This window comes from Primulina tabacum, chromosome 8 (genome assembly GCF_025594145.1).
Source record: "Primulina tabacum isolate GXHZ01 chromosome 8, ASM2559414v2, whole genome shotgun sequence".
NCBI lineage: Eukaryota > Viridiplantae > Streptophyta > Magnoliopsida > Lamiales > Gesneriaceae > Primulina > Primulina tabacum.
Window position 1 is genome coordinate 6411081 of NC_134557.1, and position 25017 is coordinate 6436097.

General features: G+C 32.3%; 2 protein-coding genes across 3 annotated transcripts; both read right to left on the reverse strand.

The window, feature by feature from the left end:
- Nucleotides 1-332: 332 nt before the first annotated feature.
- LOC142553393 (B3 domain-containing transcription repressor VAL1-like) lies at nucleotides 333-6522 on the reverse strand. 2 transcript variants are annotated; one of them, XM_075663606.1, is made up of 14 exons: nucleotides 6074-6522; nucleotides 5783-5929; nucleotides 5074-5155; nucleotides 4842-4958; nucleotides 3813-4429; nucleotides 3614-3710; nucleotides 3359-3533; nucleotides 3155-3231; nucleotides 3002-3082; nucleotides 2700-2915; nucleotides 2315-2364; nucleotides 2085-2198; nucleotides 1476-1543; nucleotides 333-1278 (listed from the first exon to the last, which is right to left on the reverse strand). In XM_075663606.1, exons 2-14 carry the CDS (start codon nucleotides 5893-5895, stop codon nucleotides 575-577), a joined length of 2511 nt encoding a protein of 836 aa, XP_075519721.1. In that variant the 5' UTR covers nucleotides 5896-5929; nucleotides 6074-6522; the 3' UTR covers nucleotides 333-574. The 2 variants fall into 2 exon arrangements, with proteins under 2 accessions (XP_075519721.1, XP_075519722.1); XM_075663607.1 differs by lacking the exon at nucleotides 6074-6522 and having other exon boundaries at nucleotides 333-1254; nucleotides 5783-6048.
- Nucleotides 6523-15740: 9218 nt separating this feature from the next.
- On the reverse strand, nucleotides 15741-23325 carry LOC142553394 (uncharacterized). The gene is made up of 18 exons (XM_075663608.1): nucleotides 23170-23325; nucleotides 22590-22649; nucleotides 22412-22477; nucleotides 21697-21719; nucleotides 21379-21554; nucleotides 20751-20867; nucleotides 20592-20640; nucleotides 20247-20332; nucleotides 19922-20023; nucleotides 19497-19551; nucleotides 18998-19097; nucleotides 18049-18271; nucleotides 17160-17322; nucleotides 17048-17085; nucleotides 16428-16497; nucleotides 16266-16352; nucleotides 16152-16177; nucleotides 15741-16025 (listed from the first exon to the last, which is right to left on the reverse strand). The coding sequence occupies exons 3-18, from the start codon at nucleotides 22451-22453 to the stop codon at nucleotides 15997-15999; spliced, it is 1386 nt and encodes a 461-aa protein (XP_075519723.1). The 5' UTR covers nucleotides 22454-22477; nucleotides 22590-22649; nucleotides 23170-23325; the 3' UTR covers nucleotides 15741-15996.
- Nucleotides 23326-25017: the final 1692 nt, after the last annotated feature.

Sequence of the window (25017 nt, forward strand, 5' to 3'; positions counted from 1 at the left end):
TCACAATAAAAAGTAATACTTTTTCATGGATAACCTAAATAAAAGATCCGTCACAAAATACGACTCGTGAGACCATCTCACACAAGATTTTGCCTTTGTAACAGTGGTGGGATCATTCATATATGAAATCGGTAAAAAAAAATATAATAATAATAATCGTGCATTAATATTGTTATTTAAGTGTTGCATGTCAAGGTTTTTTTTTTTTTGGGAAAAAATACATGGCATTATTCGCAACCCCCTATAATTATATGACAAATTTCAATTTTTTTTTAAAAAAAATAATGAAAATAATTTCTTATTTTTTAATTGCTGAAGGGATTAGTGATGGAGAACATTAAAAGTCGGGTTGTTTCAATAAATGTGGAAGTATCGAAACTTGATTCAGTCTCAACGAGTTTGGTTCACTCGGGATATTTTTTAAAACAGTAACCACAATTTAAAGGAAACAAATCACTCACTCAACTCTATTCCCTGTATGACTACTTAAGCTAGAAACAAAGTATATGTATCCGAGAAAACAAGACTGTGGTCACAAAAATAACATAAAATAAAGAAATATATCACCCAAAATTTATGCCCCTTGCCCATCTTCGGGATTATTTTCTTGTCCCGAAACCCCAGGAAGCAGCATGGCTCCTTCACCAGCAATATTATCCTCAATCATAGATGCTTCGAGGCTCGGAACGTCGTTCGGCTTCTCCAGAAACATATCGAAAGGAAGAGTAGCAACGTTCATCAACGTTGTCAAGCTCATCTCATTCTCCTCGGCAATAACATCCTCTTCACGGTACGGATCGCAGTTCAAGTCCAATCTTCCCTTTTTCGCCTCTTCCGTAGACATTCGATTTCCATCTTCATTTTCCTGATGATGGTTCATATTTAAAAGTGCATTTCCAGCGATGTCGTCTTCTTCTTCTTCCTTCTCGAAACAAATTTTGGCAAGAGTGGGCTTATCTTTCTCGTGGGCGAGCTCAGCTTCACGTTCTGATTGTCTCTTCTTCTTACGCATCATTAGAGTCTTGAATCGACGTTTTACAGTTGAACAGACATTGCATTTACACGTGGGCTCATGCTTTCCTTTCCCACTCGGAGGTTGGATGCAAACAATGCAAGAGCATCCTGGCCGGTGTCGAGGATGTCTTGTGGTGGCCCCAGCAGAAGACTCTCCCATGTCACCGATGTTGTCACCTAGAACTGCAATGGTAGCCAACGCATCTAAGCCAGATGGTTCCCCTTCTTTTGACACATTATCTGAAATTTTTCTCCTCTTAAACTCTGGAAATTATGCACTAACAATTCAGAATCGTACACGAGAAAAATTATTTGGTGAAGTAAACATATAAAAAATGGTTTACACCTACATATACACATACAGATTAACAAAATAGAAAATTTCTCCGATTACTTCATTGCAAAGTTTAAACGACCGCAAAGGAGGGATTTTTTCATGGAAGCATGCTTATAATTCATACCATTGTTACAGGTAAAAAGAGCTTCCAGATCCCGTGGACTTACATCCTCTGCAGCTGAACATGAACACCTGAAGCAAATAAACAGCGCATCGATAAGTTTCCCTTTGCTCCACCTCTGATGGAGCAGTAAAGGCTAAAAATAACTGTTCTGACAGACTTAGAAACATATAGAAACAAAAAAAGTTATTAATAACTTGAATGACTTAGATGATTCATTCAGAAGTCTTAAGGGTATGGAACTGGGATCAGAATTGTACAATCTTGAGAGTTTTTCATGTTAAGGTTGGCCTGAATCACTTAATCCCATTCTAGTGTCAGTGAACAAGAAGCCGAACGATACACAAATTTTATTTTTTTTGCCTTTATTGTCCTTTTTTGTTGATGCTTGAAGTTTTAGGTATAACCATCCAATTTTAAAAAACTAAAAGCATTTAATTCAAAAAAAAAAAAAAAAAAAACAGCTCCGCATTGGCCTTAAACATTTCTAGTATAGATTTAATCAAATATGGTCCCGAAAATTTATGGATGCACTCTGAAGGTTCAAGAATACATGCTCTAAAGTTAAATTCAATATTTTTATCAATATCGAAAACCTCTCAAAGTACTAACCTATTCGAGTCCCATATATTATCTGAACACGTCCACTTGGCAGAAAGAAGAGCATGAACGGGTAACCTTCGCCATTTTGAGCAAATGTCGCATTGTGCAAGTTGTTCCTGCTCTCTGATAAGATTATGCAACGTCGTTATTAATAAACGCGCAAGAACAAAAAGTCTTCTGCAGACATTTATTTAAATTTGAGTCACTCTTGCGGAATAAAAAAATCCTTAAATTTTTACCCCGAAAGTCGAGAAGTGAAAATTGTCCTCTTTCCAAAAATTGGTGGTTCCTAAGCAACAGAAAAATAATCAGTACAAACTATTACGAAGTAAAAAACAAGAAGTTGAACCACCTAACATTAACACTTGCACCAAAAGTTATAGATGATAAAAGTATAACTCAATAATTTGGAAGTGAAGCAGCCGAAGCATCATGTTTTAATTGTTGTGCCATGTTAATAGATATACAAAATAACGGGAGCATTGATGCAATACAACAAAATCCAAAGTGAAATCTGAAACAACATAACCATAGCAAAATAAAAGTTTCATAATCTTACACCTCAAGACATTAGCACCATTTACTAAAAGAACATATAGGATGAATACATGAAACTTTTCTTACATCAAATTCTTCAAATTCAAGGTCCTCAACCAAGACAATTGTTGGCTTGGCAGATGGTGAGGGACGAAGCAATTCTTGTGCTTCTTCCCAAGTAATTCTCAGCTCCAGAGCATCATCATTGTGCATAAGAAGCCGTTTATTTTTTATGTTTCTCAACTTCTTCTCAGACATAGGATTACTCTGCTGCATGGAATCATCAGATGTTCGGCCTCCAGTCTTCCAAATTTTGGGAAACAAGATCATGTCATTATCATAGGCGTAAAATCAATCAAATCGAGGAAAAAAAGAAAGTAATAACTTACAGGAAGCAAGGTGTCAGTAACACCAGAATACGACGTTTCTCTAGGAGAATTACCATTTGGAAGGATGGTCGCATGGGAATCCTACTTGTTTCGCAACAACATTACATGTCAGCAATTTAAAATAATCAACAGGGTCATGCATAAAATGCTTACCAGCACATCACCGTTATTTGTCGCCTTCCGACATCCTATCACGAGCTGACCCCCAGGATCTATCCGACTAAATGTCACTGCTCAAAACACAAACAATGCACAGTAATATAAATTTGTCTCCATCAAACAGTTTGACAAATAATCATGGATGGTAAACACTATTTAGTAATTAAAAAACATATATATAATTATCCAAGGATATACCTATGTCACCGGCTTGTACTTGCATATTTTGGATGCAAGGGGTAACACCCTCCAATACATACATCCGGCTGTTATTATTAGGCCAAAATCTAAATTGAAATGTCCAATGCTTTCCTTTAATGTCCTGAATCCTTATAGGTATGCCTTCTGATTGATTAATAGGAGGAAAATATGCCTGCAGCAAAGATTATTGTGATGGTAATTACCGAGGTTTTGTCAGATGCTGAAAACACTAAGCAAAAACACAAGACTAACTTCAGCACAGGCTTTAGGAAGGACCAAGCGACCAATTCGGCCAGCATCACTTGCACTCAGGATCTTCTCAAACAACGGTACAATCGAGGATTTCAAGCTGAAAATCTACTGTTAAGGAAACTCTTCAGACTTTTTCTTCTTCACAAAGAAAAATATGCTTCAGGAATAAAATAAGAAAAAAATAAATTATAGAGGATACTCTCCGGATAATTGCTGCAATTCTTGATCAGTGATCTTAGGCCAGTACCGAGGAAGCAGCTGAGTCCGACCACGCACATCAGCTGGAGTCCTAGCAAAACGTTTTTGTGTGATATTGCCTTTATTTGTCTCTGAACCAGCTGCGGGGCTATGCTTGACTGGCTTTGACAATGTTTGCTTTGTATTTTTCCCATGTTGGAAAGAACTTTTGCTCTGTTCGACCCCTTCAATAATCTCTCCACGAAAAGGCAGAACTGAACTTGAACTACCTAAAGAAGTTGCCAAAGCGAAGTTTAGGGACTGCTGAGCCAGAGACTCAAATGTATCTTTAACTTCTTGTTTTGGTCGACCGATATCTGGTTTGAGAAAAGAAGATGAAGAACACTGCGGTCTGAGATTTGATATACATTTTTGGGCGTCCACGGTTTTCAACATGGATTCTTCTCGTCTAAGTTGCTCGAGCTTCGAAATCACGTCATTTGCTCCCACAGCCTTCGTCAAATGAAGAAGCCTCTCGTTACTAAATTTGTCGTCATTTCCTTTATTCTCGGTAACTAGAGGATACACGTCTTTTACACCATTTGTCATGAATGGGCCACTGGGAAGATCACCAGGAGTCTGCATGAACGGGTCACACATAAGCACCATGGAATCATCCTATTATCTCATAAGAGAAAAAAATATTCAAAATTAATCAGATCATGGATCACAATTAAACAGGATTCAACTTCAGAGGCTTTCAAAGGAACAAATTCATGAACTACGAACAAGACAAAAATCTCTACAAAATGTGAACACACATAATGTTAAGGTTATTGATACATGAGAAACGGTTCTTTATAAAATGTCAATTCACAATACATGCAATCCATTATTCAGGAAGAGGACAGGGTGAGATGGAATTAAATTTGCAATCTCAGAAAAATATCAAAAAATAAAAAAATCTGCATATCCATACCCACCAGATTGACCTCTCAAAATAAGTGCATTTTAGTTCTTGCATTTTTAGCCATGTTAAAGCAACAAAAACCTGAACTGGTTGCACAGGTTGAATTTCCAAATGCTTTGCACAGCTTAGGCAACTGATACCTCCAAAATCCATGTATTCGTACTGATACCTTGAAGCGGCACACCCGCAATGGATGATCTGTCATGCCAAACGACAAAAAGATACACACACACACACAAAGATTAAAAAAAAATAAATAAAATTAATTAACACATAAGAACTTCTTTAAAAAGACTGAATATATTATTATTACCTTCCCACATAGTCTGCATTCCCGCCAACCAGATTCCTTAAAGTGGAATGTCTCACAGAAGACTGAATTATCATATGATAATCTGAATCCACATTAGGCCATATCACAACACGAGCAGACCACACAAATCAACTAACTGATTAAGTGAAGAGAAACATCTTTGATTCCCAGAAAATATTTAGTCGAACACAACAAATAGATACAGGATATAGACATCATACACAAGAACTCGAGCACAGCCAGTGAAGTATGTATATGGATGAAACTTTGATCTTTCAAAGAGATACATATACATATATTCCATAAATAGATTTAGCTTCTGAGCCAATTTAAATACAGATTATAAAATAATAAATTTTTTACTTGGAAAATTCAAAATAAAATGAACAATCACAAAAAAACCACGAGGAAAAACTGCAAAAAAATTGGGAGAAGGCAAGGGAACCAAAAAAGGAGCAGAAAATAGAAGAAAAATTCTAAAAATAGGAAACACACGAATGTCAATGACAAAGAAAAGAAAAAAAAAGAAAAGAAAAGAAAAGAAAATACTGATACCAGCAGAACAAGAAAAACTCTACAGCGGAACGATATTTTAGGAATTAATATCTCACATCCCCAGATTACCCCCCAAGAACTGAAATCAGACACGGTGGAGGCGATAAACTGTATGCAAAATTGAGAAGGGTCAAATTTGGTATTCAGAAATTACCCGCAGTTGTAACAAAGCGTGGCGAATCCTCCTGATTTCAAGCTCCAACCTTTCTTCCACTCAGACGACGTCGTAGTACGGCACGCCTCATTCATGCAATTCTTTGACCCCATTTCTCGCAAATTTCAACTCCCCAACTCAAAATCCCTATTAAACCCAAACATAAAACATCGAAATCAAAACCCTAGAACCCCGTCAAAAATGAAATCTTGCCGACCCATATGGACAAAACGGAGAACTCTTCCAGCAAATCGACATATCGAAAGAAAAACGAGGAACAGTCCCATGTACCTTAATTTTTCAGAAAAAAATCATGTTCCACTCAGCTTGTCCTAATCAATCAAATGCACGTAAACATCTCCAGGCCAAATCAAAAACCCACGTCTCCAATCTTCTAAATCACAAACTGGAAATCGAAGATTGAATCTGAGATTCAAAAAAAAAGTCAAAACAGGGGCAGTCGCCGGTATCCCCGTCGGTGGTACTACTGATTCTTGATGTGCCAAAATCAAATCAAATTAATTAAAACAAAAAATAAAAATACATAAACAAACGGATTAGGCATAGAGATGTGTGTAGCAGTGTAGATACATAGACGTGTATGTAGCGTTAGCGTGTGCGTAGAAAGATAAATAAGGGGAGGATAGAGAGAGAAAAAGCGGGCGGCCGGGCATGCAAAGGGGAACAGATGCACAAAATGCATGCACGACACTTGACGGCAGATGCACTAAGTGAATGCTTTTTAATTCGCACACCCAATTTCTTATCCTTTCAAACAAATTATGTATGAATTAATATGTTTTCATAATTGATAATAATAATATTATTATTATTATTAATTTCGAGGTTTTTACTTTTTCTAGGATTTCAGACAAGCGATACGATGAATTCCCCGTCGCTTCTGTATCATAGATTCCCACGTTGTCAACGCATCACATTTACACCATATATACACACACATAGATTGAATAAATATATATATATATATATATGTATGTATATGTGTGTGTATGTGTATATATATATGTATGTATATGTGTGTGTATAATTGAATAAAAATATATTTAATTTCATGATGTCAAATGTGCAATATCTATAAATATGCAGATTATGTGTGAACCGAATCAATTATATTTATATTTACAATGATAAATAATATTTTTGACATAAAAAATTATATTTTTTTATAAATGACTCAAATAAAAAATATATTTCAAAAAATTGACTCGTTATAATATAAGATATCTATAAGTAATATATCTAAGAATATTGCCTTGATATCTTTATATGAATAATATATTATTTAATAATTAGGTCTTATTTGTTTTCCCAATAAGAAATATTTTTTTCTCCAAAAATATAAAACATTCTACAGACCAGTTTTGTTTGTTAAACAGATTTTGTGTGTTTAACTCGTTTTGACATACTTGAAACCTAATTCGTGATCGATCGATCGATCCTCGTGGCTGGAAGAAGCCCTGTAATTTGTGCTTTTGAATATTTATTATTATAATTTCTGGTAAAAAGGATGTATTATTATTTGATAATCAATTTTTTCTATAAGGTCAAGATATTATTAATGAGTTGTACGTGGTAGGCCTTGGGCTCAATGAATTTTAGCATTGAAATTTGTAATTTTTTAAAAAAAAAAATTATATACACATATGTATAATATATATATATATATATATATATATATACACACACGGTTATACACCCATCAAAAGTTTGTAACTATTTCGATTTAAAAAAATAAATAAAGATTAAAATTAACTATGTATTTGATTAAAACCCTTATTATAGAGGATCCATAATTTACCATATTTTTAATAAAGTCAAGGGATATTTTTAATAATTTCATGAGACAAATCTTTCTTTCGATCTAACAATAAAAAAACGTAAAAAATAATATTTTATAGATTGAGCGACTCGTTTCACATAGATATTGTGTGTATATATATATATGAAGAGATACCTATTTCTTGATGTTCGAGAATCAGAAAACACGGAAAGTTATTTATGGAACATTAATAATGATTTTTATAAATAAATAAAAAAATCATTTTGGTATACATTCACCTAAATTGATCGAAAATATCTACTTGGGATAATTTTTAATTAAATAATAATATATTAAATTTCAAACGAATTGTCACGATCACCGATTATACACGTGTCATTTTCACATCAAATGATTGTAACAGACGTGACGCCTAATTTTGGAGGAGAACACTGAACACCACAACATAATAATAAAATTATTAAGCGATAAAATCATATAATCTATCATGCTTAATATATATATTTCGCATGCAATTGTGAAAATCAAGGGGTGAAAAAAGGAAATAGATTCTCTCAAGCAACGAAACTGATATCTCATGTATGAGCTCACTATCTTTAATCCATTCTTAACCCAAATGGAAGACAAGTCAGGCCTATCAAAGGTTCATGTATTCTCCTATAAATATCAGGTTTGAGTGTTCAGTTGATTCATTCACGATATTATTTTTCAGCAGCACTATTAGCTGCTCTCCACTTACATCCTCAGTCTCTGACTTGAGCGTCGGAGGGGCTACGTCAGGACACCCTCCTGGTCCCCTTCTAACGGTCTGATTCGTGATTTCAGGCTCGGTACAATTTTGAAACATGCGTCTGGAGTAGTGACACTTGCTGGAATCGGATCCTGAATTTCCCATGAGTATCAAAAACATATCGTGATAATTAGATAAAGAATTTTTAAATTTCATATCTAAAGCTTCCAAATTTGTAATTAAAAAAAACCGTGTTTTTTTAAAAAAACAATTGTAAAATTCTCTATTTTTAATATATTAGGTTGTATTTGAACGGTTTATTTCCAGACAAATTTCGGAGTTTCCGAGTGAAATGTAGATATAAAATTCGATTCATTGATGTTTATTTAGTGAAAATATATTGCATGCATGTTTGGAATTATAAGATAATCGCGTCCACGTAAAAACAATTGTATTTTAACTATTATTGTCGTGGCAACAATTGTAATTATTAGTCAATTAAAACAACGACTGTCATGCTACCAAATTTGAGGTCCATGCCCGATACAATTAATTTAGGTGGGGTTCGGTGGAACTTATTATATACGTACGTAAATATTATGATAATTAACTTTTATTATAATATGATGATTTGATTTAATTTAATTGTGTCATGTATTATATTATGATGGAACAACGTAGTTAGGGATATAATTAATATATTATATGAGATGCTATCGTTGTATGATGCATTCAAGGTTCATATGTATCCTTATATTTGCGGTCCATATTTACTGATGTAAATGAAACAAGACACTCGCGAGTTATTCGAAGTTTAGTTCGGTGAAAAGTTCGTTCGAGATCGTTCGCCAATATTATCGAGTCGAGCTGGAGTTTAAGGATATTCGGCTCATGAATTTGCGCGAACTCAAACTCGAACTCGGCTCCTTTATGTGGCTCACGAGCTCGAACTCGGCAGGGGCGGAGGCAGTGTGCTTTTCACCCTAGCTTTAGCCCGGGTGGTCCAAAAATTTTTAAAAAAATTTATATGTAAATTTTTGTATAATTTTGGATAAATTTGATATTAATTAGCCCGGATAGATTAATTTAAAATATTATATATTTTAGAGTTTAAAATTCTAGCCCGGGTAGAATCGGATTCCTAGCTCCGTCATTGGAGCTTGGCTACTTTATTTTTCACGAAACATGCATGCTTGTTTATATGGTTCGCAGACTCGAGCTCAAGTTCGCCTCGTTTATCTGGTTCGGGATTGGATTGTCTACATACTCATGTATGCTCGTCTAAATGGTTCATGAGGTTGAGCTCGGATCATTTGTTGAGTTGAAAAATAAAAATACCAGTACTAATGTGTTTGGAATGATTTGATTATTTGAACACAAGACTTTATTGAAATAAATATGGATTTATCTCATTTAGCACAATTGTATTTTTGAGTTAATTTGTAGATCATTAAACTAAAATTCTCTTTAGAACACAATAAAATAAAATAAAAACCATAACAATAATGCACCAACTCACAACTTTTCTCCCAAAAAATTTATGCTACGTACTAAATCATATACATGTTGAATAGATTTACAAATTATCGTACTAAAATATTATTTAAAAAACTAGCATAACCAATAAATAAATCTTAACAAAAACACATACCAACTAATTCATTTAAAAAGATTGAAAACGTTAAAATAATATGAACTTGCATTAATAAGTTGATTTAAAATTTGAATAAACTAGTATATATTATGATGAAATATTTTTAAAGCATGATAAATAAACAAAATATGATCCGAATCTCATAATCGCATTGCTGCATTTCATATCTATATATAAAAAATTAAATACTTATATATAATCAAGAGAATTCATAGAATAATAATATAATTTTATAGGTTTAGATTAATAAAACTAGACTTATTATTAATCAAATAAATTGTAAAATAAAATCTTGATATGATTTATTAACCATTTACAATAAATTACATGAAATTGATAAAAAAAAAAATTCTACAACTAACATATATTTTAAATAGAATAGAATAGAATGAATTTATATTGATAAACAAAACTAAAATCTAAATTTTAGAATGATATACTATGACGGTTAATTAAAAAAATTATATATTAAATCGATAATTCATTCAACAATATTAATAATTATTTGAAGACAATAATATCAAACTTAATATGGTTAAAACTTAGAATTATGACTTCACTATTGTTTAACAAGATAACATTTATTATGTGATGATTGGAATGAATAAGAATAGGACGAAAAATAATATACGAATTCTATGATAATATAATAATATTTTTATGTTTAACATGTCTAATAAATGATTATTCGTTCAATACATTTTCTAATGAAATGAAATAACAAATCAATATTTTTAAAAATATAAAAATAATTAGAAATATATATGATAAATGACATTTTAGACTTTTACTTAAATGAAATTATCTAAATAAAATTTGTTGATATATTAAAACTTAACTACTAGGACCGTACTTATATTTTTATTTATAAATGAAATAACAGTTCAATTTAAAATATAAAATAGAAATTAGAATCATATACGATGAACGATTATTTGGAAGATAATTAAAATCTAATAAAAACTGTCTAAATTTACTAAAAATAAAATTAAACAATTTATTCATTATTTTTAAAATTTTCTTGAAAAAAATAAGAATTAGATCGGAAAGTTCATTATTCAGATTTGAGCAAAACCTACACAAATAGAAATTATAGTATATGTTTTCTTAATGTTAGGTTTGTCGTTTTTTGAATAACTTTACTTGTATAGATACATTTTATTGTATGCTCGAGCTTGGTCAATATTGAACGAGCACGAATTAAAATTAAATTGAGCTCAACTGTATGTTTCACAAACTCAAAAAAGAGTCTGCTTAACGAGTCGAGTTCGAGCCAGACTCGTTAAACATAATAAACAAGCTATTAAGAAATCGAGCTCGAGCTATTTACAAGCTTAATAATTTCAAAGCGAGGCGAACTCGAACTTAATGATAAAAGCTCAAATTAAGTTCGAGCCCGTAAGTATCTTAAACGAGTCGAGTTCGAGCCTGATATTGTTCGGCTCGGTTTGGTTCGTTTAGGTTCATATCCATATTTTTCATAGTATATTCCATATGTGATAATATATATTCACCCTCAAACACATCTTAAAACATGGTCAGGTGTGAGATGAAATTGAAAAAACAAACGAATTTCACTATGCATCTATATGTAAATTTCAAATGTATTCAATCAAGTCCTTTTGAAACATGTGGTGAAATTATCGGTTCTGAAAGCCAATATTTCGCTCCATAAATGCGTTGAACTCTATGGTAAGATCTCTTGAAGGGACAACATCTGAGACACGTATTCATCATTTTCAGCTGAGAAATCACGATATTTGAGCATAAAATCTCTTTTTTCCTCGACAATCATGTTATGGAGAATGATGTATGTTTTTATTTTATAATTTAAATTAATTGGATCTCACATATGAGATGAACCTCTCACTATACGTCAGCATGCTTAGAGTACATAAAATGCTCTCAACATCTTTTCTCACATCCTCTTGATATCATGCAAAATCCTAGGTTTTCGTGTGAAGGGATGAGTGATGGTTTTCACAATGGCATGCCGAGATTAATAAATATCATCGACGAGATAGTATATTCATGTTGTACTCGTTCTTGTTCCCCTAAAACTACACCGAGAGACTTCACTCTTTGCAAGGTTTAAGAACAAATTGGATCTCTATAGCAAATTGATGTTGTTGCTACATCATGGTACGCCGAAATATGCGTATCAAGTTTATAAATATTTCAATGCAATAACATGTAGTGTGATTGAATGTTTTTTTTTGTGTCCATTTTGAAATTGTCATGACTAAGATGTCGGGCAATTCTTTCAAGCCATGTACATGCAATCAGTGCTTACAAGCATGCCGAGAAATTCACTTCGAGAATTTTCAACAGTTAGTTAAGCAATGTTATCACGTATTGGCTGACTCAAATATTTTTCATAAAAAATATCGTACACTCCTTGCAAAATATTTTCAAACATTCCAATATTGTCGATATACATATCTTCAAGTATTAGTCAACAACATCACACACAACATAATATGAAAGTCAGACTACAACGGTAATTAACTTTCTGCAGTGATGACAACTCGAGCTTACCAATTATGTCATTCCGTTGGACAAAGTAGGACACATTGGTTTATAAGATTCCGCAACTCTAAAAAACAACGATCTCCTCATTCAGAATCTCTTTCAAAATCTCGCTCAGTGTAGACAGGACTACTGATGAAGTAATCATTATATCATCTCTCAGTCCTGACAACACGTTCTCGATTTTTTCTTTTCGTTTGTAGACATGTGTGCGGCGTGACTCTCCCAATTGAAGCATAACGACGATGCACTCCATGTATTTATGGGTTAGTGGTCATTTTTGCTGTGAAGAGAAATTGATCGACCATGATAATATACTTGTAATTTTCATCATCCGATGATGAAGAACTCGTGTACACCATGATAAATATTGAAGAATATTAATCAAATTGTATTCAATACTATATATGGAAAAATATCTAAGATTATGTGTAAAATAAAGAAAAAATGAAGTTTATTTATAGGCAAATGTTTGGATTTTGAAAATTTTAGTCATTATGATTTATTTTTTTTTTACAATTTTTAATAGATTTTTGTTTATTAAAAATTAATAACAACAAGAAAAATCTCACTGTTCAATTTTAAAAAAATAAAATAAAAGAGGTGGACTTCACCGTGTTAAAGATTTTCGCGCGAACATCGCATGTCCTTAGAATATTGTTTTAAGGATAACACGTAATTTTTTTTATATATAAAAATAACATTTTACTCGTGCACGCATTTGAGTTTCAAAATAATAAATATTTATCAGTGTTCTAAAAAGCGGTAGGCAGTAGGCGGATGGTTACCTACGGCCTAGGCGACTAGGCGGGACCTAGGCGGTTGTCTAGGCGGTTTTTTTAAAGCTTAAATTCATTAAGTGGTTCATGAGTGTTATGTTTGTATATGAAATATATATTATTATAAAATTTAAAATTGTAATAATAAATATATATTAATAAATTTTTATATATGAATCATCCACATCAGTTTACTACTTTACTACAACCGTTGTACAATGAAAATTAAATTTGTTCAACATTTTTTCCAACATAATATATTGATATTAAACCTAAACATCTAACTCTTCTAGTTCATCTCCATATTTTTCCAATACTTCTTCTGTATCGGATTCAAACTCAAAATACATGGCTTCTTCCTCATCTTCATCCGATACAAATTCTTCTTCATGAAGTTCCCTTACATCTTCAACATTTGTCTCAACATCTTCATTTCCACCATCAACAATCCATTCTTGTGCCATAGTTGCTTCATCATAATTTGTTTTTTTTTAAGTGTAAATCGCCTAGGCGGATTTTTAATTGTAAAATCGCCTAGGCGGCTTTCGCGCCAGGCGGCGCCTAGGCGGCTTTCGCGCCAGGCGGCGCCTAGGCGGCTTTCGCGCCAGGCGGCGCCCGGACCGCCTAGGCAGCCGATTAATATGGTGGCGCCTAGAAGTTTCGACTAGCCTAAAATCGGGGCGGTTATGGATCGTCCAGCTCCTAGGCGTTCCTAGGCGGGGATTTTTAGAACACTGATATTTATTACTAGTTTTCCGAAAACACATAAATAATTTTAATGAAATTTGGTGAAGTGTATTGACCAAATAAAAATGAATACATACATTAGCTCGATTTAAACATTGACGTGAAATTCATTCATAAAAAATGAGATTATTTAATGAATCATATTAATTTGTAAACAACGACTAAGATACATACTTGCCCACTAAAAAATAAACGACGGTTGAGTGATTCATTGACTGACCTTTTCCATTTTCCTCAATAAAATTCCCGAAAGCGAATAATAAAAGCATATTAATTGATCAGGAACTCAAATGAAAACTAGTTTAAACTTCATACATCAAATTTTAAGATATATAAAATTTTACCAACGCAAAATTGATTTCGAATGTTTCCGTATTCCTTAAATTTAATTATTTTATGGGACAATTTCAATTTTAATCTTGCAAGTTTAAATTTTTTTGTTTGTTTTAGTCATGTGACTTGTCAATGTTAAATTTTCATCCACTAACTTAATTATTTTTTTTGGTCATTTTTCATCAGAAACCAATAAATCTATTACATATGGCTTACTTGGAACTGATACTCTCATACATGACTTTATAACAAGAATAAAAGCTATATTATATACATTAAAATCTATTTGTGTAAAATAAAAGGAAACGACAAGTTTTTTCTCTCATTTTAAAATATTTGATGTCATTTTTCTTTAATTTTCTCATTTTTTGTTGTTAAGTTTTATTTTGATGTATATAATATGAGTTTATTCTCGCTACATGAGTTACGTAGAAAAATATCGATGTCAAATAAACAATATTTGAAGGAATTAGTGAATTTTGGTATAAAAAAAAAGACCAAAACATAAAAAAAAAAATTCAAGTTAATTGATGAAAACCAAACATTAACAAGTTACATGACCAAAACCCGAAACATGATAATTTAAATTACTAAAAATTGCAATATCTCTTATTTTATTAAATACTTCGACTACTCATCACATATCGGTTGGGTAAAATGCATCCAACACCCTTGTGAAATATTGAGATTGTGCAAAATGCCCAACATAAAATTTACATGTATTACAGTCCCTATGTTTTTAAGAAAGAAGCTCACGTACCCTAGATCCGCCTAATATGTGTTTGTAGTTATCTTGAACAGGAATCTTTGGGCGTATGGGATGGGACGACAACCCCAACAAGAAGAATGTCACGTATATAATTAGAATTTGGAAGAGCATCCAATAATTGACCTTGAATTAATTATGCATAAAGATTCTACAGCTTGGCATCGATCACGAGCACTCTGGCACGGGCGGTCACAAAACTGCCATATATATTAAATTTATCTTCGAAATCAGCAATTAGTGACAAAAAGCTTAGACAACATGTGCATTGCATGCATGTATTTTATTTTACAAACAAGACTGTCATCTGTAAAAATATCGATGATAATTATTGTAATACAATGGATAGATATTATCGAAGATAAAAACGATGAATCTACTTATCAAATACATTTTTCAACCAGAATGTAATGAATACTAAATCATGTTATTATACAAAATATTGGATATGCCTAAAATTAACCCACTGGTGGCGGATCTAGAAAACCCTGGAGTGGCTTAATGTACTTGTTTTTTAGAATCCTTAAAAGGAGGGAAAATGCCGAATTTTAGAAAAGATATACATAAAATTTCAAGTTTTTCATGTGATACCCATCTGCTAGATCAATCCATGCCCAAAATCAATAACTTTGTAGAAAAATAATAAAAGATATATCAATCAAAAAGAGTTTACGAGAAGACGAGAATCTGTGAATCATTTGAATATGATGGAAATCAAATAATGCTGTTGCATTGCATATATATATTTTTCCGATTGTCAGAAGAAAAAATTTCAACTCTATTTTTCTGGAAATATTATCTTATCCAGAACTAATCATTTTCAGCGGTCGTCAATGCATACCAGGGGGCATCATCCGGCACGCTATGCTGTTTTTTCAAGATTTCTTGGTTGCATCACCCCTCACTGAATGCAAAAAGTTAATCACAATGAAAAGTTCACAATTGAAAGAAGAAATATATACATGTACATACATGTGTGTGTGTGTGTGTGTTTTGCAAGTACTTAGTATTGTGTATTAATGAAACTAACCTGCTGTGGAAGAGCATGATTCTTCACTGTGCATGAAGAAATTAAATTTAAATAAGTTTTACGGGAATAAAATGAAATCTTTTATTTGTCGGACATGAATGACAAATGTTAAACCTCAGCCGACTAATCTCTCTCGTGTCCTCACTCGCAAAGCAGGTAGAGGTATCTTTATCTTCATCATCAATTTTAAAAGTAGTATACCTGTCATTATGCAGAACAAAACCCTTAGGGAGCACAACTTTAACGTAAAAATTATTCCTATAATTTGAATACCACCTTGTATCTGAAATTTTGAAATCAGGATAGTCTTCCGGTATCTTGTACTTTGAATATGGAAGAAGTGTATCTGATCAAATGAGAAAAAGAAAACATAAATTTTTTAACGAACTTCAAAGGGGAAAAAGAGCAGCATCAGATAGTATCCAGAATTAGCATTCTTACTGGAGAAGCTGGTAAACATAAAATGAGAAATGAAGGGGAATGGATTTTTTAAGAAAAAGAATGAAACATTTGCCATCGAAATTAAGAAAAAATGGAGGAAGTCGAAAATGCTATAGAGTTGAATTGGAAATATAATTTCTAAAGGATTGCTGCAGGAATGAGAAAACTGAAACTTGGGATTAAATTTGCTGGTGGTTAAAAATGTTTGTTTTCCCCATAGCAGCCTAAGTCAGTACTTCACTTTTGCCTTAGAAAAATGTTTAGGCTTAGTAATAACTGAGATGGAATGCAACTATTTTACTACACCAAAGCGTACAGAGAACCTTTGTTTTTCCAAAAACCAGACTTCCGGTGATTTTGTATCATAGATCTACAAAATAATGCAGAAACTGAAGAGAACTCACGCAAAATTTAATAAATCTTCTTTGATTGGTAAACTATTGGGAAAAAATTACCTGCCATATCAAAACTTCGATTTTGTTTGGTACTGAACCTGAAGTCACAAGAAATCCTGTCAGTAGAATACATATGTGAGAAGAATGGAGAAAATATTCACATGAGGCGGACCTTTTAGTCTGTAGATTCCAATCTTCAAATTTGAAATCTCTTTTCCAATGGTTTTCAATATCGAAATGATCATTAAAGCCGACGTCACTTGGATCTGCCCGACTATTGCAAAATGATTCATAATCTCCCAATTCATCATCATCGGCATCTAAGAAGTTTGGACCTATTGAATGGAAAAAGAACAAATATTCCCAGTGATATCATTTAATATAGTGAATCCTACCTAAGCAAAGAGAAATTGGCTTGGCCAATAAAAATATGATCTGTACCAACTCTTTGCGTATAGAAGAAAATATAACACGACATAGGAAAAACCTCGGTCATTAAGCAACCTAATGACCCAACTCAACAAAATAATTACAAGAAAAAAATCTGAAGCCCAATTTTCAGATAGTAAATACTAGTAGCAACGTCATTGTCAGGATGATGCCTTTCTTAAGAGGCAGAATGTCATTAATAACCCCTTAAAAAATTACAAGTTAAAGGTAGGTGATAGTTCATCAGTAACAATTGATTTCAAAGAGCATGTTTCAAATAATAAAGAAAATGTCATTAAATTTGAGTCGAAGACGATTAGCACTGTACACTTACATACATGGTAAGTTGGTCAAAAGATTTCCAGGTGATCCAAAAGCATTCGACTATCAATTCAAAGTGCAACAAACGCAGATTCAACTTCTCTCAAGATGTTTGATAGAGTCCACAAAAAATAAACCATGGACCCAAATACTATCCCTTTTGGCTACACAAACTTTTAGATTCTTTTGATCTGAAAAAATTAAACCAGATGATGCATGCTCAACAATTCCTCATATATCACTTCAAATCATAAGTAAAACAAAGAAAATTAGGTTACAAATGAAGAGGTATATCGAACAACAAACACTACCATTCCAAATGATTCTGCCATTTTCTCGGCCAATGGAGAAAAGCTCATTCTTGCTAAAAACACCCTTCAAATCACTTTCATTCCAATATAACGGAGAGGACTTTCTGAAATTTAAGAATTTTGGATTTGGATCATCAATTATATTCAACTTCTCTGTTGAGCAGAAAGGGTATTTTCTAGAGCTGGCATAAGGTGAAAATTCAGAATCTTGCATCATGTCGTCCTGTAGTTTATCCATTTGATGTATTAGTCTGAAAGTGTGATAAATATACCCAGAAATACTGGGGTTAAAATAACTTGGCAGGTAACATGTAGAATGTCAGCAACTGCAAATATTTGATAAACCAATGACAAAATACAAAGGTATATAAAGTACATTCACCCAAGAAGTTATTCTTCTAAGTAGCAGTTAAGGAGGCCTGAATAATTGGAAATAATCAAACATTGGTCAAGCAGTAAATTTCGCCAATTACAACTTAGACCAATTCCCGCTTCCTATTAGAATAAAATTTCACCATATTTTGGCTCAAAGTTTAACTCACAAGAGAATCGATTGTGTATATAATTTCTAACCAGATAATATAGACAAGAGCTTTGAAATCATGAAAACAAAATTTAAATTGTCGGTTTGCTTAACAACCAGGAATATGGTTACTATCCTTGACTTTTTCCTGCATGACTGAAGACATAGAATTTTAGCTGACAGTATAATCAAGTATTTACCAGGAGCTCCAATTAATACATGCTGGTAAACACATGTTGAGCACCTTAGCAGGTGCAGGTTAAATAACACAAGTGGAAATGGCATTCAATAATTTTATGGGCATGCTAAATAGCTTAGAATAAGAATCCGGCACTGCACAACGATTATACCCGGGACCTACAAGCACATCCGATTTTGACCCCAGAATTATTTATATAGCTGAAAATCGGAGATATAAATGCTCACCATTTTGAACCCAAGATCATCAAAACTATAATCCATGTGTTTGGATGCTGCAGGTCGTTTCCAGGATTTTTTTGGTGAAGAATAACCCTTTAAAAAGAATCTGTAAAAATCAGAAAAAGATAAGAGGGTAATAATCAAATGGATTATCGGCAAGAAATTATTATAAGAGACGTAAAGGGCCGGTATACGATTATACAGTGAAGGAGAAGTACGAGAATGGAAAAATTAATTCATGTTATGGTTCCAAACAAACACTCCTTAAGTAGTGTGCAGTGGAGGAATCATGTGAATAGCTTCTCAGTTGAGAGAAACGAGAATGAAAAAATCAATTCATGTTATGGTTTCAGAATCCACATGCGACAAAATCTGTATGTACTGCTAGAAATCTCAGGATTTAGATCACAGAAACCATGGCTAGAAGGTCGAATCTAGACTTGACAGAAAATTCTTAAATTACACCCCATTGTGACCTCTTCCATCAGCAATTTCACGAGATTACCTCCCTGGTGTCTTTGGTGACTGAACTGGAGTTTGTGCTTCCACTTTCCCTAAACCTGAAATGAACAAGATATGTATCGTTATTAATGCATGCTAAATTTATAAGGCCCACTAACGATTCGAAAGATCATATAATTTTCATAGAAAAAAGGATTCTTCATAGTTTGGAATTACAAGTGAGTTTATCTGCAATAACACAATCCTGCAAGGTAAAACTCTGAAGTTTTGGAGAATGATTTCTCTAATGTGTAGACAAAGGGACTACAAAGCAAAAATGCCAAAATGAAACAAAATATTTTATCTTCGGAATGGGAAGCGAAGAATATATAGTGTATCAAAATTTTCAGACAGCATGATACAAAATTTATAGCATTTCACTCAATGATAAACAAGAACTTTATTATTCAATAAATTATAAAAGCAAACCTTCAACTGAAAATGCAACATGAGCTTCCTGTTCATGCACTGAAGTTTCTTCTGCATTGCTGTTTGTTCCGCCATCGCCAAGCAAATCCATAACTGACATCTCTGGGAACATCAAACAAGATGGAAAATATATTCCAGCTGAGTATCGCATACAAAAATTTTATCATCAATATTGCAGCAAACAGAGTATCGATGATAATGGCATGAACACCCTCCTAAGAATGATTCTCCAACAAAGACATGACTTTCGTTTGACAGCCAACATGGAACAACATATGTTCTTTGGGAACAGTAAGGGAACTAACACAGATCAATTGATGCTCACGCTGTGCAGGGGACAACATGGAATGATCAAATTTGTTGTCATTCCCAACTAAATGTTCCTTTGGATCAGTCAAACGGACCAGAACCCTGTGAAGAATTGGGTGTTAATTCCTTCTGGATGAGAGGATTTTTCTTCAAACAATAGCTAGGAAACATAAAACATGATGCAGCACAGAAACCACAGAAATGATATTCCACATAAATTTGTGTTGACTACCAACGTAATAAAGTAAACAAGTCATTGTTATGATGTAATAATTTAATAGATACATAACTTTTTAAAATTGCAACAAATTCATTAACAAATTCCAAAGCATGTATGTGATTCACATTTAAACGCACTCACTTCTTTGATTTTCCAGTATCTGAGTAGTGGCTAGTTGATGTTCCTGAGGCTGAAACAACAAAGAATGACGCTTACCCAAAAAACAAAGTCTCAATAAAACAATAAAGCATTTGACCTAGTCGGACGAAAAGAAAAAACGAACTAGGATCAGAAGCATACTTTCTTCTTTTGGTTCAGATTGATTTACAGTGTCTCTACCAGTGTGAGTAGATGTGAACTGGTGGGCGTACTGATGATGGAATTCGAAACCATCATCGTCATTTGAGTTATCTCTTGCTTTTAAAGATCGGATAGAAATAATTAAAACATATCAGTGGAAATTTTATGTGACAAATTAAGACACTTGCTAAATTCCAACAATAAATGCATCTCAAATATGGGTGCATAGAGCGCAGTCATGAACCAAAATGTCAAAATTATTTTTAAATATTTGTACAGCTTATGAAATTCAATGATGTTTAAGCAAGCCAGGTTGCATATGCAACTGCCAAAAAAATGGTATCAGAAGCATGGAACTAAATATATATATCGAACCAAATAAATCCAAAAAGAATCAACAATAAAATGGAGACTATTAGTCACCAGCAGCATAGTGTAGATAAAAGAAAACAAAATATAACTTCTACTTTTTTTATATAAAAAAAGTAGCACCAATACTCAACTAATTGTTGACTTAAGTGACAAATAACTATGAGTTACACTCCTAACGGTCCTCATCGACATCAAATAATGAGAATCTCTGAAAATCAAGCATGTAAAAGTACAAAATGGAAGTATCGCAAATTACCGTTCAAGCTACTGGTCTCGTTCTCGTAAGCTCTAGATGATGCATTTACCAAACTAAGTATGTCAAGTGATCTATTATTTTCACAATTTTGACTGCACGAAGGTTTTCCATCAACATAGCCTTCTGATCCTGCTGCCTGCTGCTGCCGTTTCCTTTGTTCAAAATACTGCCTTTGCCTGTAATTTTTTTAAGTCAAGATCAATTTGGGACAGAATATATTCACTCCACTCCACATGGAAAGTACTGAGAATTTCATTTGCTGAAAGATCAGCATGAAGAGAGAACAAGAAATCGATATGCTGTAGAGAAAGTTTGCACCTTTTATGGGTTGAATTTCTTGACTGCATTTTTTTACCATGAATCACCCGCATGAAAACAAATGCTAATGTTAAACACAACCAATGAAACAAACTACGATACAAAAGTTGCAACATTACGCAAGGATTGCATCAATTTCTATCATGTAAATTAAGCAACAGGAAGAAAAAGGCATAGCACAGGAGAACTAAAAACATCTGTTATAGCAATATAAAGTTATGCAAGTGCTTCATTGCAATGAAAAGAATTATCCCTAAGTGCCTCTTAGAGGATACAGAACATTCATGCTGGCTAGACTAAACTAACAAGTATTGAGAGAGCTTAAACTGTCAGATTGGATAAAGCTTTGATGACCAAAACCTTGGCTCTATTAATAATAGCCTGTAAAGTGGGGGCCACCTCTATTGGCCGACCTTCATACTCTGTGCATTTGTTATATGATACATCCTTGATTTGATGGTCTTTTTGTCATTATGAACATATAAATTTATGTCGTCAGTTATTGCAGTGTTTTCAGTCATTATCCAACTTAACATGAGGTACAATTACCAAATATGAAAATATCTCACACAAATTACTTATACACCTTGTATGAATGGTTGTTACTTAAATAAATAGTCATAATTGTTTTTTAAGAAAAACACTTCGTAAGTGCAGCTACGAGTCCCCAAAATAGTGAGCTTAAATGCAAAGAAGTCAGCTGATCAAAACTCACAGTTGCCACTTTCCGCCTTGATCCACCCATCCATTGTAACATTGTGTACCATACACTCAGACTCAACTAAGCCACAGAACAAATAAAATGAAAGAAAAAGAGAAAATGTCATCAGCAATGCAAATCATCATAGAAACATAATGTCATGAAACATCAATCTGAGGAGGTAACAGCTGACCTTACCTGCATCTAGGGATTTAGATATAATGCTGTCCAAAAAAAAACGTAATTGACAAATCTATAGATATAACACTGATTAACATCATCATGATTTTGTAGATTATTTTACTTTATTCAACATAACGCTAAAATTAAAATGAAAGAGCAACTTATATTTTGGTCGATGACTGGAAAAATTGTAAAACTAATGATTCAACCACAGCATAAACAGCAAGTAAGAAATTGAAGATAACTTGAGAGTGATGAAACCATTTATACGCTTTGAGTTCTATCAAACAAATAAAAAATTTATAATTTTAGAATCTAATTGAATATACAGGCAAAACTAACCAAATAAACAAATGATGAAATCATATGCATGTGAAGTAGAGTTGTCTCACCTTCTAACTGCTAAACAGGATCATATAACGGTTTATCAAAACGCGAACTCATCTACATAATACCTAATTACTAATCAGAATCAGAAAATCCATCACTCAAAACTCTCGATAAAAGGTAACATAAAAAGCGTAAAAGGAAAGTGACGGTGTAAACGGAAAGAGGCACTTAGAAAGAGCAAAAACATTTGAAATTACTACCTCTGATTCTAGATCAGACGGAAAATGGAGATGAATTGCGTAGAGTTTTCGGATGAATTCGATATTCTTCGGTAGTCCGTAGTGATCGGCGGCTTCAGAGTAGCGCAAGGTAGAGATAGGAATAGCGGGAACGCATGAGTCCGGAGTTTTATATAGCTAAGCCAACCAATACGCACGAATTGCATATGCACATAGTTTCGTCATTTAATCCTGCTTTGTTTAGCTCAATCAACTAGCAGCTCACGTGGAAAATTTTAAAAAATAAATAGTATTGTACATTATACAGAATAATAAAATTATTATGTATGAATATTTAAATAATTATTTAAAAATATTGATATAATAAATATATTTAATTATATATTTAATTATCATATCTTTTACTATCTTACTAAGTCTAATCAACATATACAAACTGTTTTTAGTGTCATGACGTTGAATTTTCACCAAATTTTTCTTTTTATACCCCTAAAGTATCTATCCACACCTAATATCTCTCAACAAATCAACTCACTCACAATTATCAACTTCCTCACCATTTTTTGACAAAAACTTGGGTGAAACGGTCTCACGGATCGTATTTTGTGAGACGAATATCTTATTTGGGTCATCCATGAAAAAATATTACTTTTTATGCTAAGAGTATTACATTTTATTGTGAATATCGGTAGAATTGACCCGTCTCACAAATAAAGATTCGTGAGACCGTCTCACAAGAGACATACTCCCACTTCTTAAGTTTCCAGCATTTTCAAAACTCCGTCAAAACAACAAACTAAATAAACATCCAATCTAAAATCAACACACTCAGATGTGAAATGAAAATTAATCAAATAAATCTTAAAGGTATGTTTTTAATTTTTTTAATTCATATATCAAAATTACAGTGCATTCTCTCACTGTTTCTTATAATTATATTTTGATCCTTATTTAAATATAAATCAAATAAATTATAAAAAATATTGTACAAGCAAGCAACGCGTGCATCAATATCCTAGTTTAAATAAAGATAACAATCATGTCATCAAATTAAATTATTTATAGTTGAATTTGATATATTGGTTGAGTACAACTCTAATTAATAAAAAAATAAAATATTAAAATATATATATTATTTGTTTATCAAATTTTAAAGAATTAATAAATATTTTTTTAAAAAAATATTAGTTATTAGATTAAAAAATGTTTAATATTTTAATTATTTTTTTAACATTTTAAAAAATATTTATACTAAAATTATAATTAAATAATAATAATATTGATGTATGAACAATCAATATATAAAAAATTCACAATAATATTTTTTACTAAAAATTTGAAAAAATATAATATTATATATAAAAAATTTAATAGTTTATTTAATACTTTAGAGAATATGGAGAACTAAATATATAAAAATAAAATAAAAACTCAGAACTATAATTGAAATTAAATGAAATGATACAAATAATGCAAACATTTAAGAAGAGTTATTTACACTTCACTTTTTTAAATACATTTAATATTTTTTTCTTTACTCTGAAATATCTAATATATCTTCAATTTTTTTTTAAAATATTAATATAAAATACAATATCTTTTATACATTTTTATTTTATTAAATATAAAAAATTATTAAAATTAATTAACAAATACTCTTATAAAACATTCCCACGAGCTAATTTGTAAGATACATCTTCTACTCTACCCATTACAACAAATGGTTTTCGCAGCGTGTAAATTCTCTTTCCGCAGCGCACATTGCATGCTGCGAAGTTGCAAGCTGTTGAAAGTTCAAGATTATCAACGGCGTATATGTACACGCTGTTAATAATATTATCAACGCTGTTAATATTGTTTTATGTCAAA

Coding starts and splice junctions, on each gene's coding strand:
- LOC142553394 (XM_075663608.1), bottom strand. CDS start 22,453: ATGTTACAATGGATGGGTGGATCAAGGCGGAAAGTGGCAACT. Junction 20,641..20,750: donor ATCTGAACCAAAAGAAGAAA/GTATGCTTCTGA, acceptor TTGTTGTTTCAG/CCTCAGGAACATCAACTAGC. Junction 18,272..18,997: donor ATGATCTTGGGTTCAAAATG/GTGAGCATTTAT, acceptor GATAAACTACAG/GACGACATGATGCAAGATTC.
- LOC142553393 (XM_075663606.1), bottom strand. CDS start 5,895: ATGGGGTCAAAGAATTGCATGAATGAGGCGTGCCGTACTACGACGTCG. Junction 4,430..4,841: donor AACCTGTGCAACCAGTTCAG/GTTTTTGTTGCT, acceptor CCGTTCATGCAG/ACTCCTGGTGATCTTCCCAG. Junction 2,916..3,001: donor TTACTGACACCTTGCTTCCT/GTAAGTTATTAC, acceptor AAAATTTGGAAG/ACTGGAGGCCGAACATCTGA.